The sequence below is a fragment of the Poecilia reticulata genome, chromosome 14 (genome assembly GCF_904066995.2).
Source record: "Poecilia reticulata chromosome 14, P_reticulata-male-v2, whole genome shotgun sequence".
In the NCBI taxonomy this organism is placed as follows: Eukaryota; Metazoa; Chordata; class Actinopteri; order Cyprinodontiformes; family Poeciliidae; genus Poecilia; species Poecilia reticulata.
Window position 1 is genome coordinate 10,729,769 of NC_088843.1, and position 21,860 is coordinate 10,751,628.

The 21,860-nt window shown below is 38.7% G+C and overlaps 1 protein-coding gene and 1 long non-coding RNA gene across 3 annotated transcripts; both read right to left on the bottom strand.

Moving 5' to 3' along the window:
* Positions 1 to 2,261: 2,261 nt before the first annotated feature.
* abcg4a (ATP-binding cassette, sub-family G (WHITE), member 4a) lies at positions 2,262 to 21,854 on the bottom strand. 2 transcript variants are annotated; one of them, XM_008427702.3, is made up of 15 exons: positions 21,249 to 21,854; positions 14,934 to 15,171; positions 8,827 to 8,944; positions 8,542 to 8,674; positions 8,398 to 8,448; positions 7,471 to 7,616; positions 7,238 to 7,361; positions 6,911 to 7,025; positions 6,299 to 6,438; positions 4,140 to 4,238; positions 3,849 to 4,017; positions 3,644 to 3,744; positions 3,410 to 3,568; positions 2,868 to 2,986; positions 2,262 to 2,773 (listed from the first exon to the last, which is right to left on the bottom strand). In XM_008427702.3, exons 2-15 carry the CDS (start codon positions 15,160 to 15,162, stop codon positions 2,548 to 2,550), a joined length of 1,929 nt encoding a protein of 642 aa, XP_008425924.1. In that variant the 5' UTR covers positions 15,163 to 15,171; positions 21,249 to 21,854; the 3' UTR covers positions 2,262 to 2,547. The 2 variants fall into 2 exon arrangements, with proteins under 2 accessions (XP_008425924.1, XP_008425921.1); XM_008427699.3 differs by lacking the exon at positions 21,249 to 21,854 and adding an exon at positions 16,859 to 17,017.
* Positions 15,475 to 16,850, bottom strand: LOC145554814 (uncharacterized). The gene is made up of 2 exons (XR_014090821.1): positions 16,649 to 16,850; positions 15,475 to 16,021 (listed from the first exon to the last, which is right to left on the bottom strand). It is a non-coding gene; the product is annotated as an uncharacterized LOC145554814 (long non-coding RNA).
* Positions 21,855 to 21,860: the final 6 nt, after the last annotated feature.

The window sequence follows — 21,860 nt, forward strand, 5'->3', positions numbered from 1 at the left end:
AAAGTTCAAAATACCTTTGGATGATTATTGCACATAATGAAACCGACAGGAAGATAAGACTTCTAAAGTGTCTAAAGCAACAGCAGGGGGAGGTATTACTCTAAAAACATCACAATGTTAACTATTGCTGTCAGAAACAAGCCTGCCGCTGCACTCTCCTTATTCAGCTGCTTCCCTGTTGATAATGACGACCTTCTCTTCAGCTACATATTGATACAAAGGATGTCCTGATCCAGTTCCAAATATTGGTTTTCCCAGGATTTTTTTTTATGTTTGGGCCCTGGCTAGCCAATCTCATTGCTTTTCACCCTTTATAATGACTTGGTGTCAAAGGCTGTTGCAGTTTCCTAACTGTCTGTGTCATGTGACCTGCTCTGATGCTGTCTTCAGACAGATGAGCAGCTAAATATTGGTGATCTTACAAAAGTAAAACAATAAGTTTATAACTCACGGGGACAACTTTTTCTGTAAGTTTTGCCTGCATGCAATTACCTGGAACCAAAATATCAAGTAGTCATGTCAAAACAGTGAGGAAACACGCTAGCTTTAGCTTAGTCATTTTTGTAAGTTTTTTTTTACACTAAATATTGCCAACAGCAGCAAGACATAATTTGTTGTAGACTGTAGTCTGTTTTAAGACAGACATGTCTCTAGAAACATAATATTCCTGCAAGTTTTGATCACATAAAAATGAACTAAAACCACCCACAAGTATTCATAACGTTGATTTTATTGAAGCATCTGTCTGGGGTTTGGTGTCTGCAACTGACTTGATCAGGACATCCCTACTTGGTACGTTTGTTTGACCGCTCAATGCCCATGTCTCATCCTGACATATTTCAAACATTTATATTTTCCCTTGCCACTCCTGATACCTTATATTTTCAGATTTCTGAACAAGTGCACATTTAATTAAAGATATTCCACATCTTCTCAGCAGCAAGCAGAAGATTTAAATCTCCTCACCAACCAAACACGTTGAGAGAAGAAATTAAATCGTCATAGAAACCCAAGAAGCTGCTTTAGGAAGTTCATTCCTAGATTTGTGCGACATTCCTTGTACTTTCAAGCAGCGCTTTCCTCAGATACATTAACATAATGTACAAATGAATAAAAAAGAATAAACGTATACTTAAAAGTGCTAATGTACATTTGTTTACAGCATGACATATATTCACTGTACAATCACTGATTATATGCTCACATCATGTTATGCATCATTATAAGGATTACTAAGTAGCATAGTTTAAGTAAGAAATATTTCATAGCAAGTTTATTGGAAAATATTTGCATTGCCGTGTGACGAGGAGAGGCTCTTTTAAACAAGGTAAGTGTGTTTGTAGGTGTCTGTACGTTGGTGTTTCTGTGTGTGCATATGTATATTTGTGTGTGACGACCTCCACACCGTAGGTACACAGACATAAGACATATGTTCCAACAAGAAGCAGAGTAAACGCAAATCATTCTAGTTCAGAGGCACAAAAAAATGCCCAGCCAGCATTTCAAGTATCTAGCATTGCTTTTGAACAACACACGTTTTTTTTCTTTTTCATTTATCAGCGAAGCAGAAAGAAAGATGAGGAAAGGAGACAGGACGTTATTTTCTTTTTAAAGATAGGGGAAGAGAGGCATACAACAAGTGGAAACGAGCATTTTAAAGAAGATTAGTGTCAAAACTATGCGACCTGATGGACAAACATCATGTCTTTACCCATAGTTTAAACTATTGCACTTTGTCTGCAGCATCATTCACTCAGCTCCTCGAATCAGGTTGGAAACTCCCTTACTCCCAGCTCGGTCAATGCTTCCTTTGTCATGGCAAAAGCAAACATTAAGGAACAAGTAGGGACTCTTAGGGCTGGTCGCAGGATGAATATCAGTTTGTTACATAAGACACGCATTTTGCAAACAGTTCGTCCAGGCTTTAGTGCTCCACCACCACCACCTGTGGTGGGGCAGAAGGCCTGTGAAAATGATCTACACTCGAAAGCAAATGCAAGTCATCCAATGGCAGTCGGAAGTCTGCATGGTAAGTGTCCAGGTACAGGTATCTGAAAACATTGTCCCAAAAGAGAAGTATAAGACACGCAAATGTTTCCTCCCGTGGAAAGTTTTCCAATCGTCTGACAGGAATGAGAGGGAACCTATTCTGAACTTTCTTCAACTTGACTGATTGGATGCCAGTAAGAATGATTATGACGTGGGCCCAGTTACCTTTTAGGCACTGAACTAGTACAAGTCACTAGACCTTCCTGTTCCACTAGGGTTAGTATGTTCTTTATTAGCTTCTTAGTCATATCACAATTTTTTTGATGACAAAATATTACAATTCAACTTTCTTGCATTACTGAAACATGCTTCAGGTTAATTTATTGGACATTTTAGGGGAGGGTTAAGTTGAGCTGAGAAAGACCTCCATCTTGTGACAGGTTTATGACGTGGAGAAACGTTTCCCAGTCCAAGCATCTTGGAAGTGAAGTTAAGTAAGAGAAAGGAGGACAATATGTTTTATCACATGGCTGGGATATGTAAGAACATTGTGACATCTTAACGCTCTGACTTGACTCTGTAGCGCAAAGCCAGGTAGGTGGCCAGTCTAAGAATCAGGAAAAACACACCCAGCACAATAAAGTCAACATAAAGCTTTGCGTCCTCTACATCCAGCAGCTGCAGAACCTCCTCTGGCTTTTGAAATTTACACATCACTTCCGGACACTGAAGTTCTGACCGGTTCATCCCATAGATGGAGAGTATCACCCCCTCAAAGCCATATCTGAAATCAAACAGTTTGGTTAGTGGCTGTAAAAAAAGGGGCCACATTTGAAAATCGAAATCTGAAAATTGTTTGCAAATCCTAGAGACAATACCTGACGTAAGAGACATAAGAACTCCACTGAAGGTATTTAGGAATTGTGTCAAAATTGACAAAAAATCCAGAAAAGAGGAGCACGGGAATGGATGTAACTGGACCAACAAACGTTGCTACCTGTCAAACAAAGACAACAGCATGAAATTAAAACAAACTATCACTCCTAGATTTATACTTAATTAAACATATGGAGGAGAAAATAAAAAGATTTATACTCTAACATGACTATTTTCATTGTTTATACTTACACTCTCCTCTCACTACGCTTCAATGCCAATTTAAAATTGCTCTTTTGTTCATGTTACAAAAGCGTCATAGTAAAGAGAGAAAATTAAGAAATATACCAAAATATGAAAAATATAAAAACATAAAAAGTGTCTTTCAATCCAAAGTTGCTGTAAAGAGTCAGTTTCGTTGGTGTATACGAAAAATATCAAATTCAAAGAAATGAAGCAAATTTTGCAAACATCAAGGTCTGTTCCTTTATTGAAGGAAACAATAAAGGCGCAAAAGGACCAGTACCCATGTATAACTGTCTACCTGCAAGGATGTGGATGCAGCACCAATTAGCAGTCCCAGGGACTGGGCTACCAGGGCTGTGGATGTTGACAAGGCCATGAAGAGGAGATAGCGACCCGCCTCTGCAGGCTGTTCAGTCATCCAATACACTATACTACAGTACATTATGGGACAAATCACCTATGAAGGAGACATGCTTTCAGTAAAAATTGCACAATATACGCTCTCGTTTCTAAAGAATGAATCAAACCCTACCTGGAACGGTATGTCAGCGGTGGTTTTGGCCAGGAAGTACGCCTTAAGGCTGTACCAGTAGTTGAGATGTTCCCTCACAAAGACACCCATCTCCAGAGGAACTGTGGAACAACAGCTCAGTTAAGAAAAACCTTTCCAAAACCACGGAAAAAACCCCACACACCAGATCAATGTTTCCAGTCTCCGACGAGGATCAGTGTCTTACAGGTTAGCACTGTGGGCATCATGGCAGCGAACATGAGGAACAGCATGGAGAAGAAGAGGAAGCCTGTGTTGTTGAAGACTTTGCTGGCATCATTTCCAATATTAAGATAAAGCAGTCCAATCAGCACCCCAATACACAGATGGGACATCACTCTGAGGTGGGTCAGCACCTTCAAAACAAAATAATACAGCAGACTACATGTAAAGGTTTTTTAGGCAAAATATATTATATATAACAGCTTATAATGTTATTAAAAATGTCCAGGGGTGAATGTGAAAATGATCATTTTACCGTGTCCCTGCATTGTGTGATGAAGGTTCTTTTGAAGAGGATGCAGAACTGTGTGAATGTGCTTGTGGGGAAGGTGGACGTCTCCGGGGTTCCTGTGTCCTGTGGAAAAACGGAGTTATGTACGAACAAATTATACAACTAAGAACATTGCTTATGTTTGAATTTGAATTTATGGTGTGTCTTTTCTAATCTACTCACAGTCTTAATTATGCAAAAACTCGAGTAAATACGCAAAACCTCCACTAACATTTGAATAAATTGAAAGGCTGCAGAGAAAACACACAATTTCTATTACCGTCATTAAACTCTGTCTTAAAACAAAGTTTACAAATTTTAAACAGTGTCCAAATAATAGTGAAGGCTACTTGGATTCGCATATAAAGGAACAAAATCTTTTAATTAAAATTTTTAAAGGATTTTTTTGGTTCTGGTCACCTTTATTTGACAGTAAATGACAGGAAAGCAGGGGGGAAGACATGCAGCAAAGACTCGACCCTGTGACGGCGGGGTTGAGGACTGAGGACTCTACAAAAGGTTTACTTTAACCCCAACGCCGCTGCTGCGCCCTGCACTCAATTTGAGAAAAAAAAAGATTGAAGTTTTGTGTTGTATGATTGTTCCATTATGAAAAAAAGAATCGTTCAAGTAAATAATTGAAAGCTCAAAATGAATATGGTATTCATGTTTGCAAAGGGTGTATCTTAGCCTCTGAGCAGATTTCCTGTTATACTTCAAGATAAACGTTTATGTTACATACACAGCAGTATCCAACGCATAAAAAATGAATGTATATTTCTGCCCGTTTTATGACCCAGAAAGGAGGAATGATGCAACCCATTTAAAACACTTGACTCTATGTCTTTATGGTTAAAGTGTCTGATGAAAGAAACTAAATGTAAAAGATAACCTTTGTTTACTTCTTCAAGAAACTGTACAGTATAAGACGCTCTTTAAACCAGCTGTGATCTTACATTTACAGCAAAGTGAACCTGTAAATAAGTAAAAAGCAAAAGAAAACAGTAAAACTAAAAGGTTCCAAGTTCTTATTTTAAATTTCAACCTTTAGCTGATTCCTGTAGTTAGTTAGTTAGTTAGTTAGTTAGTTAGTTAGTTAGTTAGTTAGTTAGTTAGTTAGTTAGTTAGTTAGTTAGTTAGTTAGACAGACAGAATGGAAAGAAGATGACGGAGGAGAAGAAAAATGATCAGTGAAGCAGAGAAGACAAGGAAATCAGAGCATGACATGGCATTTTTTTAATTACTGTTAAAATTCATTTTATTTGCATACTTTATAATAACATATTACTTCATTTTATTGATTGCTTAATTTTTTAAAAATAATTTAAGGATCAGCACCATATTTCAAATATGCAAAAATTTTACATTTGTTCTTAAATAAAAATATCAAACTCAAAGCTTTTTCAACAAAATGTTGCCCCAAAAGACTAAAAACTCTTCTCTTTGAGCAAAAGGTTTCTTCTTGCATGTGAAAAGTGAAATCTGAGCAAATCTTTTAAACAACCTACAAGGATGGATAAGTTTGGATTCATGAAATATCGTTTTTATTATGTAATGAAAACGGGCTCAGAACTCATAATTTTTGCTTAATCAAGGGTCAAACCTGCATTTCAGTTGCATTTCAGTTACATATATCAAAACCTAAAATTATTTGCAATTTCTTCTAAAGCAGTGGTTCTTAACCTGGGTTAGATTGAACCCCAGGGGTTCGGTGAGTCGGTCTCAGGGGTTCGGTGGAGAGGAATAAGAGGGGTTCGGTGAATGCGCATATGAAACTGGGGGGTTCGGTTCCTCAAAAAAGGTTAAGAACCACTGTTCTAAAGAGATGTTACTTGTACAGCTACATAAAGTTGTTTTGATATATTATTTTATTGAAATAAATATGACATTTTTTGGTCAACCATTTGAAAAGTATATGGTCGTGATTCTAAAACTCTGACATTTGACACATGTTCACGTCTTCTTCTAGTGGAAATGTAGAAAATTACTTTCAGTGATGCAAAACATTCAAAATGGCATGGTTTGTACAAAATTACAACTTGTTTGGTACCAATATAATCGACCATAAAGCAATTACAACTGAAAAATCATGAAATTATGAAATAGTGAAGGATTTGAAATGACCAGTATGCTCTCTTACTTACACTGCAACATTGAGAAGGACAGGAATCATCGGTTTTGTCTCTGGAGTTCTTCTTGCCCTCCTCTGAACAGAGTCCATCCTGGACCGCCTCAAACAGCACTGAGTTCAGGTCTCCATACTCTCCCGATGCTACCTCAATGACTGGATATAGCGATGTTAAGTCAGACCAAAGGGTCCATCAGCTGCAGCACTCATTCACAAATCAGTGACATCATCTCCATACACACACACACACGTGCACACACCCACCCACGCACGCATGCACACACACGCACGCACACGCACGCACACACAAGTTTACCTGGCTATCTTTCTGGGGACTTGACATTGATTTCCATTTATTCCTACAGCCTAAACCTTACCCTTATCCTAACCTTAACCTTATCCCATTACATACCTAACCCCAACCAAAACTCAAGTCACACCTTAGTCCTAAATCTAACTCCTGACCCAAAAACAGTGTTTCCCCTTATGGGGACCAGGCTTCGGTCCCCACAGGGAGCAGTGGTCCCCACATCGTCGTATGTGTCAGAAAATGGTCCCCACCAGATATTACAAACAAACACACACACGCACGCACACACTCGGGGTTTAGAGGACTTGCTGCACTTACTGAAATCAGCAGGATTGTGATATGTTGGACAGTGAAGGCCCAGGTTCTTCAGGTAAGGGATGAGATAAGGGACTGTCCCCTTGTAAATGCACTGACCCTGACTAAGGATGTACAGCTGAGGATTGAACAACAGAGGAACATAGTCAGTAAACTTCCCAACATGCAGCCTCTCTGAAAAAAACAATCAATAGCGAGCGAAACAACGGGGCGGGACATCGACTGCTCTGCTTCTTCGGCTGTATAAAATGAATTATGCTGTGGTGTCCTGGTCCAAGCCACAGGTAATGGAGGCTCTGACGTGTCCAGCAGTAAAAGCACTCAGCCTACCTTATCAAACATCTCAAAGAGCTTGGCACTGGGCTGATGAATGGTGCAAATGATTGTCCGTCCTCCCTGAGCCAGAGACCTCATGAGTGAAACGACCTGGTAGCACGACGCACTGTCCAGACCACTGCAACGGATTTAAAAACATTTAAAAAATGGGGACAGAGAGATCAGAGGACCGGTTAGAATGAATTTAGACTTAAATAGTAAAGGAGTCTAAGTCAGTAAGATTTTACCTGGTGGGCTCATCAAAAAACATGACCGGTGGATTGTTGACCAGTTCTAAAGCAATGGCCAGGCGTTTACACTGACCCCCAGAAAGAGAGTGGGTGCGTGTCTGAGCACATTCCTGGAGACCCAGAGCTGTCAGGATCTCATTCACCTTGAGCGCAAGTAAAGAGAAACGGTGAAACAATCAATCATCTGATATCACCCAGAGTGTGTTATTAACCTTAAAAGCTATGTGTAATCTGTGTGAACTGTGTAACAAGACCAACAAGAATTGGTCTTGTTGCTCCATGAACCGAGTAAACTAGGCCTGTCACAATAACAAGTTTTACTGGACCATAAATTGTCTCAGAACTTATTGCGATAAACGATAAAGAAAACAACAAATAAAGTAAAATTATGAAGTCTGGGTAAACAAAATTATCTTTAAAAAAAGAGGATGGTTGAGACCAAAACAGCAGACTGAAGACTTTTATCATTCAGTTTTTGGTAAAAAGAGAAAAAAGAGAAAAGCAATAAATCAAGCAAATGAAAATTATTGAGTTTCTTTTAATTTATCATGCAATTAATTGATTTATTGTTTATTGTGACAAGCCTATGAGTAACTTAAAAAAACCCAACAATTAATACAAATTATAAAGTAGACCTTCAACCAGGCAATCAGATGTCCAATTCCAGTTCTTTAAGAAATTAGCTCCATGTTGGTTTATTGGGTTTGTTTCTTTAACTAATCAATCATTGGGATATATTAGCACAACTACTAATTAGTAATTTACTAAATTACTATGTGTCAGTATTTTGATTCAGCGAATACAGACACTTGTAGTATATTAACCTCACTAAAGTAGAATTAAGAACATTTGTCAAAGAAAAAAAAAATTCTTTGTTTGTGTCTAACATATAATTCTTTCATAAATCAACATAATGCGACTCACAAGTTCTTTTTTGACCTGCACAGACTCATTCAGCTTCAGATGGACAGAAACCTAAAAAACAACAAAAAGGAAACCTAATCAGAAATCTGTTTTTTAAACTACATGTCAACATTTGGCCATGATTTGTCCCAGCAGCAGCTTCACCATCATGGCCTCCCTCGCAGTGAGGTGCGGCAGGAGCATGTCGTGCTGCATGATGTAGCAGGACATCTTCCTGAAGGTCCTCAGTTCCCTCGGCTGACCGTTCACCAGGATGGTCCCCTTCATGCCAGTTTCCCTGTTTTTCAAACATGAAGCCATGTTGGAAGTCCACTATGAGTCTGCTCACGTAAATGTAACCAAATCCACCCAAAATCAGTCTTCTGTAAACATACAGTAACATATTCTCTTTATGGATCTGTGTAATTCTCATGCAGGTTAAAGGCTCACCTGTAACCCGCCAGAATATTCATCAAAGTGGATTTCCCAGCCCCAGAGGGTCCCATGATACCAATCAGTTCTCTGCTGCAGAATCTTCCCGACAGACACTTGAGGAGAGCTTTGTAGCCTAATGGAGAGAATAAACCATCAGTCAGTTAATCATTCATTCATTTTCTATAGAAGCTTTATCCTAATGAGGGCTTCAGCTGGGAGGAGGGGAGCTTTCTGGGCAGATTATTTGTCTACTACTGCTGTCAGTCATTGACACTGACGCCAATGTTTTGGGATATACTAACAGTTGTCCTGCAACAATGTAAAGATTACATTTCTTATGCTCAGTTTCTTAAAAACTTAAATAAATTTAAAATGAATGTGTAAAACATTAAACACAAACCCTGTGTCGTGGATTTTAGTAGACATTTTATTTGAAATATAAAGCAGAACCACGTCAAACATAAACATGTGGTGTATGCAGGGTTTCCCTCAGTGTATCATATGCCTGGCGGGCCACCAGGCTTTACTGGTGCCCCCACCAGGCTAAGCATTGCTTATTTGTTTAAGTCTTTTAAAAATGTTTGCATTTTTAAGACTTTATAGTTGGTGTTCAGGGGTTAATCTTCCAATCTTTCAATAACACATATTTATCAAGTGATATTTTCAAATTTCCTGTCAAGTTTAAACATTTTTCAATTCAAAAGCATGACAGGCCGCTGGAAGAATGACTGCCCTGGAGCCCAACCATCAGGCTTAGAAAGTTTTCTGGGAGAAACCCTGGTGAAGAAGCTAGACAACAAAAATACAGAGCCTTGCAAATGTGTTCAAACCCCTTGAACATTTTCACATTTTGTCAAATTCAAACCTTAAACCTACCCTGACTATACTCATGTTGTTGGTTTATTGTGTGTACTCGAGATTCACCAGCCAGTTGACAAAACAATGTAATTTGTTTAGTTTTAATTGGAGGATCTCCAAGTCAAATACAGAAAAATCTAAAAAACATTTCATGATCTTTAAATGCATCAGGGCTAAAACTTTAACTCCTTTCAAGCTGCAAATGCATCAACCAGCAAAACATACTCTGAAACACCTTTTAGGTCCTGGTCAGATGCTTTGATGAATTAATGTTCCATTCAAAGCTGCGACTTATATTAAAAACATGCGGCACATTTCTTCTCTTCAAATAGTAAAAAACAATTTTCAGGTGTTCTGTCTTGCAAATCCCAAATAAAAAAGCCAGTTGCCTTGTTGTGTCCAGGCAGTTTTCTTTATAAAATGAGACGTTAAGAAAACTGGAAAAGATATCAGCCTGGAAAAGCTTGATCACTGCATTTCTATCTACTTTAACATTCAAATGTCTCCTGTTCTAAATATAAACAGGCCAATATGAAAGCTATTAAACAAATATATTAAATAAATGTGTCTACTTGGTATATTTTTAGCATCCTCTTTGAAGTCAGATACTGTAGAGAAGTTATATAAAGTTTAGAAACTATAAAAACAGTAAAGACCAAAATTCAAAACTCAGACTCTTTAGTCACTGGACCCCACCATCGAGTTTGGTTGATTTTGAGTACACAATTTATTAAAAGGACAAAGCTGGAGAAACAAAAAAAGATGGGGAGACGGAGTCCTGACTGCTCACGGCCTGAGCTGTAACGGTTATGTCACAGAATGACTACAGCATATTATAAAGCGGTGTTATCAATGCCAGAACATAATTTTCTGGAAGACAGATCAGGGTGAGCACGGGAGTGAGTCTCCTGGAGCAGCCGGTCAAATTGTGTATCTTGTTTCAGTAGTTAAAGCTCAGTGAGCTGCGCTCTGCTGCAAAACTTGGTTCATTGATTTCTAAAGTGTTTTAACAGATGATTATGCAGATACTGAGATTGTAATTTGGGAGAGGTCACCAGGTCCTAGACAGATAAGAACCTATACAGTGAGGCGGAGGAACAGAGAAAAATTAGACCAAGTTTTCTACCAGCATTATGAAAAACCTATCAGGGAAAAATGAAAGCATTTTGGGATAAAAATTAAAATAGCACAACAGATATTTTGCTGAGTTTTTATCTTATTATCCAGCAACAGAAAGACTTTGCCTCCAAGTGAGGTTGCCTCGGGTTTCTGTGATGTGCTTGCACCAGGGTTGTGGTTCCTGAAGTGCGGTGGGAGCAACTGCACAATCCAATTTAGAGCTGACACAGTTTCTGAGAGCTGTCACCCATGTCTCCTGTCTCCTGAGAGTCTCTCCTGGGTCTGCACAGACCCTTCTTCTTGCCTTCAACTGGGTAATTGGGCGATCTCAACAAAGTGACATAGTCCCTTAAACCGGCTGCCAAGAAGTGGCGCCCCCTCCTCTGTCACTTAGTTACTACATCAAAGAGCTCTCTCCTCTCAGGCAGGAGCTGCGTGCTGTCAGTGAAGCAACCATGAGCTGCATACTGATGATCTAACCCACCGCTGTTGGGCGAACATGGCGCAAGTCTGAGAGCTCGTCCCTTTGTCTCAGAGAACCAGAGCGTATCTCGTCCCCTGACATCACGACCGAGCTCAGTCCTAACCACATCTGACGGTGTTTACTCTGAGATTACAGCCTGAACTTCTGACACATCCCGCCATAATTGCTAGACAAATTATTCAGAGGCTTTATCGTCCACTGTGTCACAACAGGAGCAGAGCCCCGAATGATACAGGTAATCCAGACTGGGCAGGTTTTGAATAGAGAGTGGAGCTAATAATAAGTAAACCATATGGGTTGCTCTTCACAAAAGTATTCATACCCTTAAAACTTTTCCCATCGAAATGATAAATCTCAGTGTATGTAATTGGATTTTATGTGTTAGTCCAGGGGTATCAAACTCATTTTTGTATTGGGCCCAATCAAGATCATGAATGCTCTTAAAGGGCCGGTTGTGCCAGAATGTATTGATAAAATCTGTTCAAAAACTGTAAAAATATCAATGAATTCTTAAAATAAAATAGTATTACTGAGCTTCTTTTCAGTCCCTCCAATATTTTGTATATGTGGTAATAATTTGGAAATATTTGCGCTTATTTATGACAGTAAATGTGACTTTTTATTACTCACTGTATAGATTACGGACTATAATCTGACAACAATTAAAGCCAAGGCAGCTGTTAATTACAAGTAAGAAAGTTTTTGCAATAAACTCTCAACTACAAAAAAGTTTAGGGATTTGTTGATTTCTTGAGAATTTCCACGATAATTCTCATACAATAATCAATCAAATAAATTACTTCACAATAAACAATAAACCATTTAATCGCATGACAAATTAAAAGAAACTCAATAATTTTCATTTCCTTGATTTATCGTCTTCTTTCTACCAAAAACTGAATGACAAAAGTCTTCAGTCTGGTGTTTTGGTCTCAACTGACCCTTTTACTGAATGATAATTTTGTTTATAGAGGCTTCATAATTTATTTTATTGGTTGTTTTTTTATTTATCATAGATATTCCAAATGTCTTCCAGTTCCAGTTTTTAAATGTTCATTAGAATTTAAAGTTTATTGAACTTTGAGAATGTGCTCTTGCATTTTTATGCCATTATTACCATTATATTACTTGAAAATGTTCTCAAAACAACAATGATATCATTTATCGCAATAGGTTCTGGGACAACATATCGTCCAGCAAAATTTGTTATTGTGACAGACCTCTGTGAGGCCATATTTTTTATTTCAGCCAGCTTTGCTTCCCCTCTGGAAAAACAGAGATGATGAGCACAGGTGCAGAGCAGAAGCTCACTAAATCTGAAGCAGAAATGTAAACATTTCCCTCTCTCTCTGTCTCTCTCTCTCTCTCTCTCTGTCTGTCTCCCCTCTGCTGTCTTTCCCCCGTTCAAAGCCCAGCTTGAGTTTCTCCAGACATCTCCCTCGGGATGAGAATGCCACTGAACATGAAAATAGGTCACAGCAGTTTCATCCAAAACAGTCAGGGATGGCCAGCATCACAAAACAAGAGCCTGCAATAGAAAATGAATTTGGAGGGCAACGCACCCGGGACTCACTCCGGCTGAGACCTCCTCCAGGAAAAGAGACGGCTCTAAATTTAACAAAAACTTGTTTTTGTAATTTCCTGCTTATCACAAACCTTTGGAGACGTGACTCATGAGCAGAGAGACATTGACTCAAAAGCTAAGTCTCTTCTAAGGATAGATGACATCACGAGTTCTGGGATTATGATTCATGCAAATCTTATTTCTCTCCTCTCTTTTCTGCCTGATGCATAGCCACTGTCTGATTCAACACATTTAGAAAGGAAGAGTGTTTTTTCACTCAAAGACAAACTAATAGCTGTCCAGTAAACAGGTGAAAATAGAATATTAGTATTAATGCACATAATTTACAGCTTTAAACAAAGAATTTTACCTTAAGCTCTGAAGTTACCAACAAATAAACAATCAATTTTACTGTGACTCTTTATTGGAGTAGATTTGTACAGAGTAAAGATAAAACGTTGGTGCTGTCCTTGGTGCTGAAGTCAACAAAGCTCAGTGTCTAAAAGAAATGGCTTTCTATGTCCAGTCAGCTTTACTCCCCAAGAGAACAGAAAAGCACATATTGTTAGTTAGACGTTTCTAAAAACCCTCAGCAGCTTGGTAAAAACAAAGTAACGCATACATTTTAATAACTGCTTTAGTAGGATCGTATTTTAAATAGATTTGTAGGGTCACTAATAAATAAATAAATAAATAAACGCAACGCAAACGTTTTTTTTTTTTTTTTTTTTTTAGAAAGACTATTTTTTTATGTAGAGATTTTTTCTCCCATAGAAAAAAAGTCCTAAAATTAAAAGGGCTTTTTTTTTCTAATAATTTTTCAGGGGTAGGGTATTCTACAGAATTTATGACTTTTTAAATGTTTTCAAAAAAGGTCCAAGTCAACAGAAACTCATCAGGTGGATTTATAATTCTGCTTTTATCGTGTGTCAATGTACACTTTCAGGAAGTATTTACTGATTAAAATCAGGTGTGTGTGAAGGGAAATGAGTAAGTACTTTGACTTTTAGTGGCTGTCAGATTTCAAAAGAACAATCAGCTCGAATGGTATTTTACTCCTTGTGCAGAGCTTTCAATCAGGTAGAAATCCTGTTAAAAAATTAAGTCATTCACCGACTTCAGCTTGTGTGAAATAATTTAGCTGCAAAAGAAAACCAGAAATTTTGTTTGGTTTACAATCAAAACTGAGGCTTAGTGATATTAGTTAAAAAAAAAAAAAAACCTTTCTATGAAGTGTTTCACTGATAAAAAAAAAAGAAGATGGAAAGTAAAAAAAAAGACATCCTAGTCAATTATCAGCAGCTGGATGAGTTTTGATAAAAATCCAAAGAGACGTTTCCAAAAGACTGTAAACATCACAGAGAAATATTTGATGCAATGAAGATGGACAGCAACACGTGCATCAGTGCTCCAGAACTCCTCTCTGATCTTTTCCCTCATTATAATGCTCCATATCTCCAGGTTACACAACGGAACAGCAAACACTTCGCTGCCAGACTTTCATAATGCACATCCATATTAGATATGACTAAAAATAACCAAGCCTGCAAACACCTCACCCCATGTGGAGAATGTAAACACACCCTGCTAAATCCACACAACTAAGGCAGCCAGGTCTAAGTGTTTGAAGAGGGTAGGTTGTTTGATCTGCAGATAAAAAGCCGAAGCTTAATCATTTCCAAGGGTGGCGAGTTCACATGCAGTTCAAATGACCATAGTGTATCAATTATGTGCTGGACTCCCAGCCACCGCCCCCTGGAAGACAACAGAGGCAAAGGGATGCAAGCAGTTTGCCAACCTGGGAGTAAATTATTTACTATGTCTAAACTCTGCTGAGTGCAGCAAAGCTTGCAGGCAGGAGTTCCGGCTGCTCTTGCATGGTGGAAGTCTGTAAGTCAGTATTGTATCAGGGATCGGGTGTATGTGCCAGAACAATAAAAAGAAGCAAGAACAAACGCTGGGGGAATTTTTTTTTTCCCTGATATGTCACAAAAGCTTTTAAATGCACTGAGATTTCTGCACTGCAGATATTGATCGTCATGGGTGGTGTTTGCTTGCTCATCTATCATTGTTTTCTGTGAGCCGTGCCTGCAGTACCTCTTCTCCTCCACCAGGGGCCCTCCCGGATGGTGTAGGACAGCTCGTTGAACTCCAGGTCTACAGTGGAGCGCCGCGGGAGGTGGCTGAAGCGCTGCGCCTCTGTGATGTGGTTCTCCACTTTCTTCAGGTGGGTGAGCAGCGGCCCCTCCTGCGGGGCCCCTCCGGGCAGCTTGGTCTCCTCCATAGGAATGCTGACCGAGCCAGGCTCCAGAGTTTTCTCGGCCATCCCGATAGGCTGCAGGGAAGGAAGTAGGTGGCATCGTATGTAAAGTTATACAATAAAAAAAATCAACAGCAATATTTTGGTTCATTTAGCCTGTTATAGAGAACAAAAAAATGTGCATATTTATTTTTCAAAGTCATTTGTAGGCGTCAGAGTTCCGAACTAAATATTGAATTCACCATATAAATATTAAGTTTACAAACCAGAGGTGCACGGATAAATCGGCCAGCCGATTAATTGGCCTCGATTTCCTTAATTTTGGGAGATCGGTGATCAGCCGATACTTACTTGTGAAGCCGATATTTTTCACCAATCTTATTTACCTTGGTAAACAAAACAAACAAAAAACAATCATTGTCCTCTTTTTGCTCTGCCATGTGAGAGGTTTGACTGACAGACCCACCCATCAGGTCATGTCCGCATATTTGCAGTTAAGTAGTCACCCCAATGTTGCAAACTCAGCAACTTTCTTGCTATATTTAGCAACATTAAAAAATAAATAAATAAATAAAAATGTATCAACCAAAATCGGAATTGGCAAATCAAAGTTTTTAAAGATCGGTAATTTACGATCTGTGCACCCCTATTGCAAAAATAAATATTTAGCTTCAAAATAAATATTTATTTTACCAATTAAATACAGTTTGCTATTTAAATACTTAGCTGGGTTTCAGAAGACGTAGCACGACGTCACCCAATGCACATGGAGGGCCAGAAGTAAATTCAGCCCATTTATTTCAGTTGCTCCAGCATCAAAATGTCTAAAGTCTGTGTCCTATATGGCTGTTCCAACGGTTCAAAAAGAAAGATACACGTTTTTTTTTGTGCTTCGAAGGTAGTTGGTCACAAGGGAGTTTAAAAACTGAAAAAAAGAGGAGAAAAGTGGATCACCAATCTACAGATAAAAGCAGGAGGTGTGGAAACTAACAATGCCAGAGTTTGCAGCACCACTTTCCAACAGTAAACAATCGCGTCGTTTAAATTGTATTTTCAGATATTTTATTGGACAGTTACTTAGAAAGACAAGTAACTGTCTTTAGTACATAGAGTAAGCATTCATGTGTGATATATTATTTTTTACGAGTGCTAATGTTGTTAGCAGCTAGCTCAGTGACAGAAAATATCAGTGGGACTTTCGTGCTAAAAAAAATAAAACTAAAAAAGCTAAATAAATCAAATATAACCAATCCAGCCATACAGTAACCGTGAGCTGTTACTATTCCCCCACATTCTTCGTGTCTGGCCACCAACAGACAAGAACATGGGGGTTTCTGTATAACGGAGCGAATCGTTGACCTACATTGGACCTGAATCCAACAGCGACTCAACATTAACGTACAACTCCAGCGTGAATTTGGGTTCACAGAAGCTAAATAAATTATTTACCAGGAGAGCCAAGCTCATAAAATAACATGGGTTAGTTGGTTGTTAGCGATAGCATCCTTCTCATTGACTAAAATTACATAAAATAGTACAATTCACTACTCACCCGGCTGAATCAAGTCGACAGCCATCTAACGCTGCTTTTAATCCTAAATGCTTGACCCAACTTGAAACTAAATGATTGTATTCTCCAGGCTTTTGAAAGCTTTCTCCTGGCTCATCGTATAATATGAGGTCTCCAGGTAGTTAGTTATTTGGATCGCCTCGACACCGGGTAAATCCTCAAGATTATAAGAGAAGTATTTTTTTTTCTTACCGAAATACGATTCATATCCTAAATATACTAATATTTTTTCGAGGTACTTCGGTTGTTCCAGTCTAACTGGGGTATTAGCACACTCGTTGTGATCAACTTTGTTTTTCTTTGAACCGGAGAATTGAACCATTTGAACCCTTCTGGCCCTCCATCTGAATTTCGCGCGTCATCCGAGTCACGTGATTGACATCCAGCAAATAGAAACAAGCTCTGCAAAGGCGTGAGTAAAAAACTGCAGAGCCGTTAAAACGGCAAACGTTTTCAACTAACACGTTGGAAATGAGAAACGATGGTTAAGAAAAAATAACCTGAGCGACCATTCAGACCCGCCAGCAGTTTGAGTTTGTAGAGGTCTGCAAAGTCCAGCTTTTACTTTGATGTCCCACTTCCGCTATAGCTGCTCGCCGGCAAATAAATATTTAGCAAGCAAAATAAACACCTCATTTGGAACTGAATATTTAATTTGTAAAGTAAATATTTAGACGGCGAATTACATATTTCTGACATTTATAAATGCATGAATATCATGGAGAAAATATGACTTTGAAAATTGAAGATTTTGTTTCTCAGTGACAGGCTCAATAAACCAAAAATATTGCTGTTATTTTTTTAATGTGTGACGTTACAAAGGGCACCCATTTAATCACTGAAAGTGTAAATAATATAAAATGTTGATAGCATGAGGTACTTGACTTTAGTACATGGAGTAAAATGCAATAAAGTTGCACTTGATAATTGTCCGAGAGCTTTATGGATATTCTTTTAATAATGTGATGTATTTTCTAGACCTCTTGCAATTAAGTTGAGATTTATCACATTTTGTCACAAACTTCAACACAATTTGTTGGGATTTTATGAAGACCAACAAAACGGTGTAATTGTGAAGTGGCATATAAATGACAATTTTCAAAGTAAAAATGTTAAAGATGTGGTCTGCATATCTAATCCACATCCCTGATTAGTAAATCTACAAATTAACTAATCCTGCTAACTAATTAGTGAGTCCAACTTTGCGTAATCATTTCCAGCTGTTCTTTGAAAGCCTTAGAAGTTTGTCAGAGAGCATTAATAAACAAGCAGACAGCTGGAACAATGCAGAACAATGCTGGAGGGAAACCTGATAGAAAAGAACAGAGGGTGGAGCAGCGGTAGCGGCTACACTCGGACGCCAACCTTAACAATACAGCTAGAGAGTGGCTCAGTCAAATCCTAGAGTTAAATTTTTATTAGGAATCTGTAGCAATACTTTTAAAAAATGCTGTTTGCTCCCAATCCAGCTGGTTTGAGTTTAGCCATAACTCAAAAAGCTGTAACTGCAACAAAAAGTATTATGAATTAAGAGAGTGGTTTTATATAAGCACATGCAACACTTTGTTTCAATTTCATTTGCGATTGACAGTGACAATCCTAATAAAGCAGAAGTTTATAGTTTTAATGTGAATACATATTTGAAAGTGAGCGTATTCAGTTTGATGCACCCAAGCAAGGTGCTAAGCATGATCTGACAAGCATTTAGTCTGTGGAGCTGCTGCGTAAAGCCAATGAGATTGTGAGTGTGAGGATCTGGTTTCAGTCCTGCAGCACACTTACAGTCCGGTACTGCTGATTCACATAAATTTCCTCCCAGACAAGACTGCCTGTCTGAAACGTGAGGCATGTAATACTTAAGAATCCATAAGCTTTTCAACTTTTTAAAACAAAATGTAAAAAAAACCAAACAATGTCTCACTAATGGGAGGACACAGTGTTTAGACCTCCAGAAGCATTTTGAAAGCTGCTTCATGATAGTGAACAAATATGAGCTGCAGTTGGAAAAATATTCATAGTTGTTAAACTGGGGAAAAAAAAAGAAAAAAGCCTGCGCTGTAAAAACTGTGCAAAATCTGATCAAATTGAGGACACATTTACATACATTAAAATGCTTCATAATGAGTCTACATTGCAGTTTTTTGTGACTTAAAACACAGGCTACCGCTAACACTTCTAATGAGCCCCGCATTCCTGCAGACAGGCGTGAAATTCTTAGCTTGATTAAATGATTTTAACAAAAATAAGAAGTGAAATGTTCTCTAACTAAACCAAGCTTAGTATCCATTTAGGTACTAATGGATTTATATTTTTAAGAGAGGGGAAAGTGCTTGTTAATTAAATAAAAACAAACAAAATAAATTTGTATAGCAGAACGGACAACTTGTTTCTGACCAAATATCACAGAAATAGTCCAATATGTCTTTCCAGACTTTTCTGTAAAATCACTTCAGATATAACTTGTGTCCTACAGAATATGCTTTTACAATGATTTTCTATTTGTTTTGGTATTTTTGTTGTAAATCCTAATTTAATTAAGATCTTACCAACCCCTTAAAAAGCTCCACTGATGACATCACATAAGGTATAAGGTAAATAATCATAGTTCTTTGGCGTATGTGCATGTGTATTTTTCATGTTTTGCTGTTCCTCTTTATTTATGTTTTTAATCCTTCAAAGGTTTTACTTGTTGTCCGTTAAAACTGCAGCAAAACATTTGAATTGTATTTATGTTTCAGACAAAACTTGTCCTTATCATTAGACATAAGGAAATATTCATCTTTAAGCAGAGGCTTTGGGAAAACTGCTGAAATTTCAGAAAATAATTGGCGACAACAAACACATGGAAGCACTGACGACATGTGTTTATGTCATCAGCACTTCATAAGCACTGATGTAATTGCATGCAGTCTTGCCATTACAAGCCAGACTGTAATGGCAACAAATCATTGTCGTAGATCCTCAGGGATAATTCACAAGTTACAAAAACCATATCTGACCGATGTGTTCCATTAAGATAATTTTCATGTCCCAATATTAGTTTCCTGTGGAAATGCTTCATCACTTGCTACCTGAATTTTCCATTTGTGTGACAAGAACGTCGGTTCCTGTCCTACTTCCACTTTTTTTGTTTGTTTATTTGAAATCTCGCTTGCCACGGTCGAAACAATGGCTTCTCCTCCTGGGATCGACAAAAAAACTGAAAAAACTGTTGGGCAGAGAGACTTATAAAGAGCCCAATGCTAGTTAGTCCCACAATGCATGCATCTGCAGAACAACCCACACCATCTTTGCACCATGAACAGGAACTAGTCAGGTGGAAAAACTCAAGCAAGAATAAAATTATTTTGTCCAGTTAAATGTATGAAGAGATTATTTTCATCATGTCTGCTTCAGATTCCTCATCCATCCATCAATGCTTGGATGGGGGCATCTGTAGGCATCAAACTCTGGCTCCCCTTTCTGCTCAAACTCAAATCGAATGATGCGAATCTATGTCAAAACTTAGTAAAAGTTGTTATTACCAAACTGTTTATTGCTGATCAGCTCAGCTGTTGGGTCTCTTGCGATGTGTTTCCCCCTTGTGCTTAAAAAGTTTGTCTCTTGTGAAATCATGCAGTAGAAATTCCCTATTATATACATATTCATACTTACAGCATTCATACTTTACAATGAATGCTGAAAACTGTTTGAAAACTACATGTTGAACATGTTAAATAAACATTGCAAGTAAGCACTTATGATTATGGCAAAATGAAAGCACACCCTTACATTTTTGGGGTGTCTTAATCTAAATAACTGTGACATTGGGGTTCGAGGCACTTAAGATTAGATTTAAATAACTTTAGAAACTAGTAGAGGAACTACAGAGAGCGTGCTTTCTTTTTGCAATGACTGCAGCATGAATACAAAGAAACAAAGTCCAATCGCCTACATGGTCATCCTGTTGTACTTTGATGAGTTAACACACACGCTTTCATTGAACACATGCACTGTCACATAATGTCCCGGAGGCTTGTAGAATACTCCAGCTACTATGTCCCACTTCAGCCTATTTTAGCATGATGAAATAACTTACATGAGAATAACCGGTGATGAAAATTGACTGTGGCTTTCTATTGATCATGCTGCCATTAGCGAATTCCCATTATCGGCCCGGTTATAATCCATGCCCCAACTCTGACAGGCAGACTTTAATGGCCTTTCAGTCGGGGAGAGAACTCCATGTTCAGCTCCAAACGGCAGGCCATGTGAACAGCACGGGGCCATGGCAAAAGTCACCTCTAAAACCATGGGGGGAAATATGGCAATCACATGAATCCATGCAGCTTTGCAGTGGAGAGGTGATCCAGTTATCTGCTATGACTTTTAATGTGGCAAGCACCTGTTAACCTGCATCAAGCACAAGAGATAGAAACTGACTAAACAACAAGGATTTTTTTTTTTTTTTTGGGGGGGGGGGGGGGAAGGAGGGGGAGGTTAATGAGACATTTGCCTGATTTGTAAATATATCTTTGAAGCAGCTTTAACAGCTTCACAGTGCCCATTCACGCACACTCTCACATGCAGACATGTAACATACTTATTATTGTGTGTTGAAAGGACCAGGTGAGGAGCTCAGTCCTGGTTCTGTGAGAGCAACAGCGTTCAGTTGATCTCTTCAGACAAAACAGCCCAATCCTCCAGCATCAGATCTCCAGCGCAGTCCCGGACAGGAATAATAATGAAAATAAATAAATAAAATAAAAACAACCACAACAAACAGGATGTTCACAGAGTGCACCACAGTCCAGCTAAAATCCGGCTTCGCTCTGGGGCAATAAAGGACCGAGCTGTATTATCCTTATCAGCATCTCTCGGGGTGCGGCGCTCCTCATCCCGCATCCTCTACAGCAGCAGCCCCTGAGATTAAAATCATGTCCGGCCCGGCCTCAAACTACGACTGCATCCCGGAGACTCGTCGCGGGAGCGGGGTGCATGTTATGTTTTCACCCTCGAAAAGGAAATACTCCACTCATGAACTGCGTCCACGAGCGTCCTCGGCTTCGACGTGCACGACAGTCTCCATTATCCCACCCACCCCCAAGCTGGCACCTGGGATCAAAGCGAAAGCACCGGACCAGGCAGACGCCGCTGCTGCAAATGCCTCAGCAGCATCATCAGCTGCAGCCTGACGGAGCAGCCGCCGCTTTCC

Excerpts from the sequence above, each read along its gene's own strand:
- abcg4a (XM_008427699.3), bottom strand. Across the intron at positions 8,945-14,933 it reads CCCCTGGTGGAGGAGAAGAG|GCTACAAAGCTCTCCTCAAG; the intron begins GTACTGCAGGCA and ends TCTCTCCATTAG. Across the intron at positions 2,987-3,409 it reads CTGCATCCACATCCTTGCAG|GTAGCAACGTTTGTTGGTCC; the intron begins GTAGACAGTTAT and ends TTTGTTTGACAG.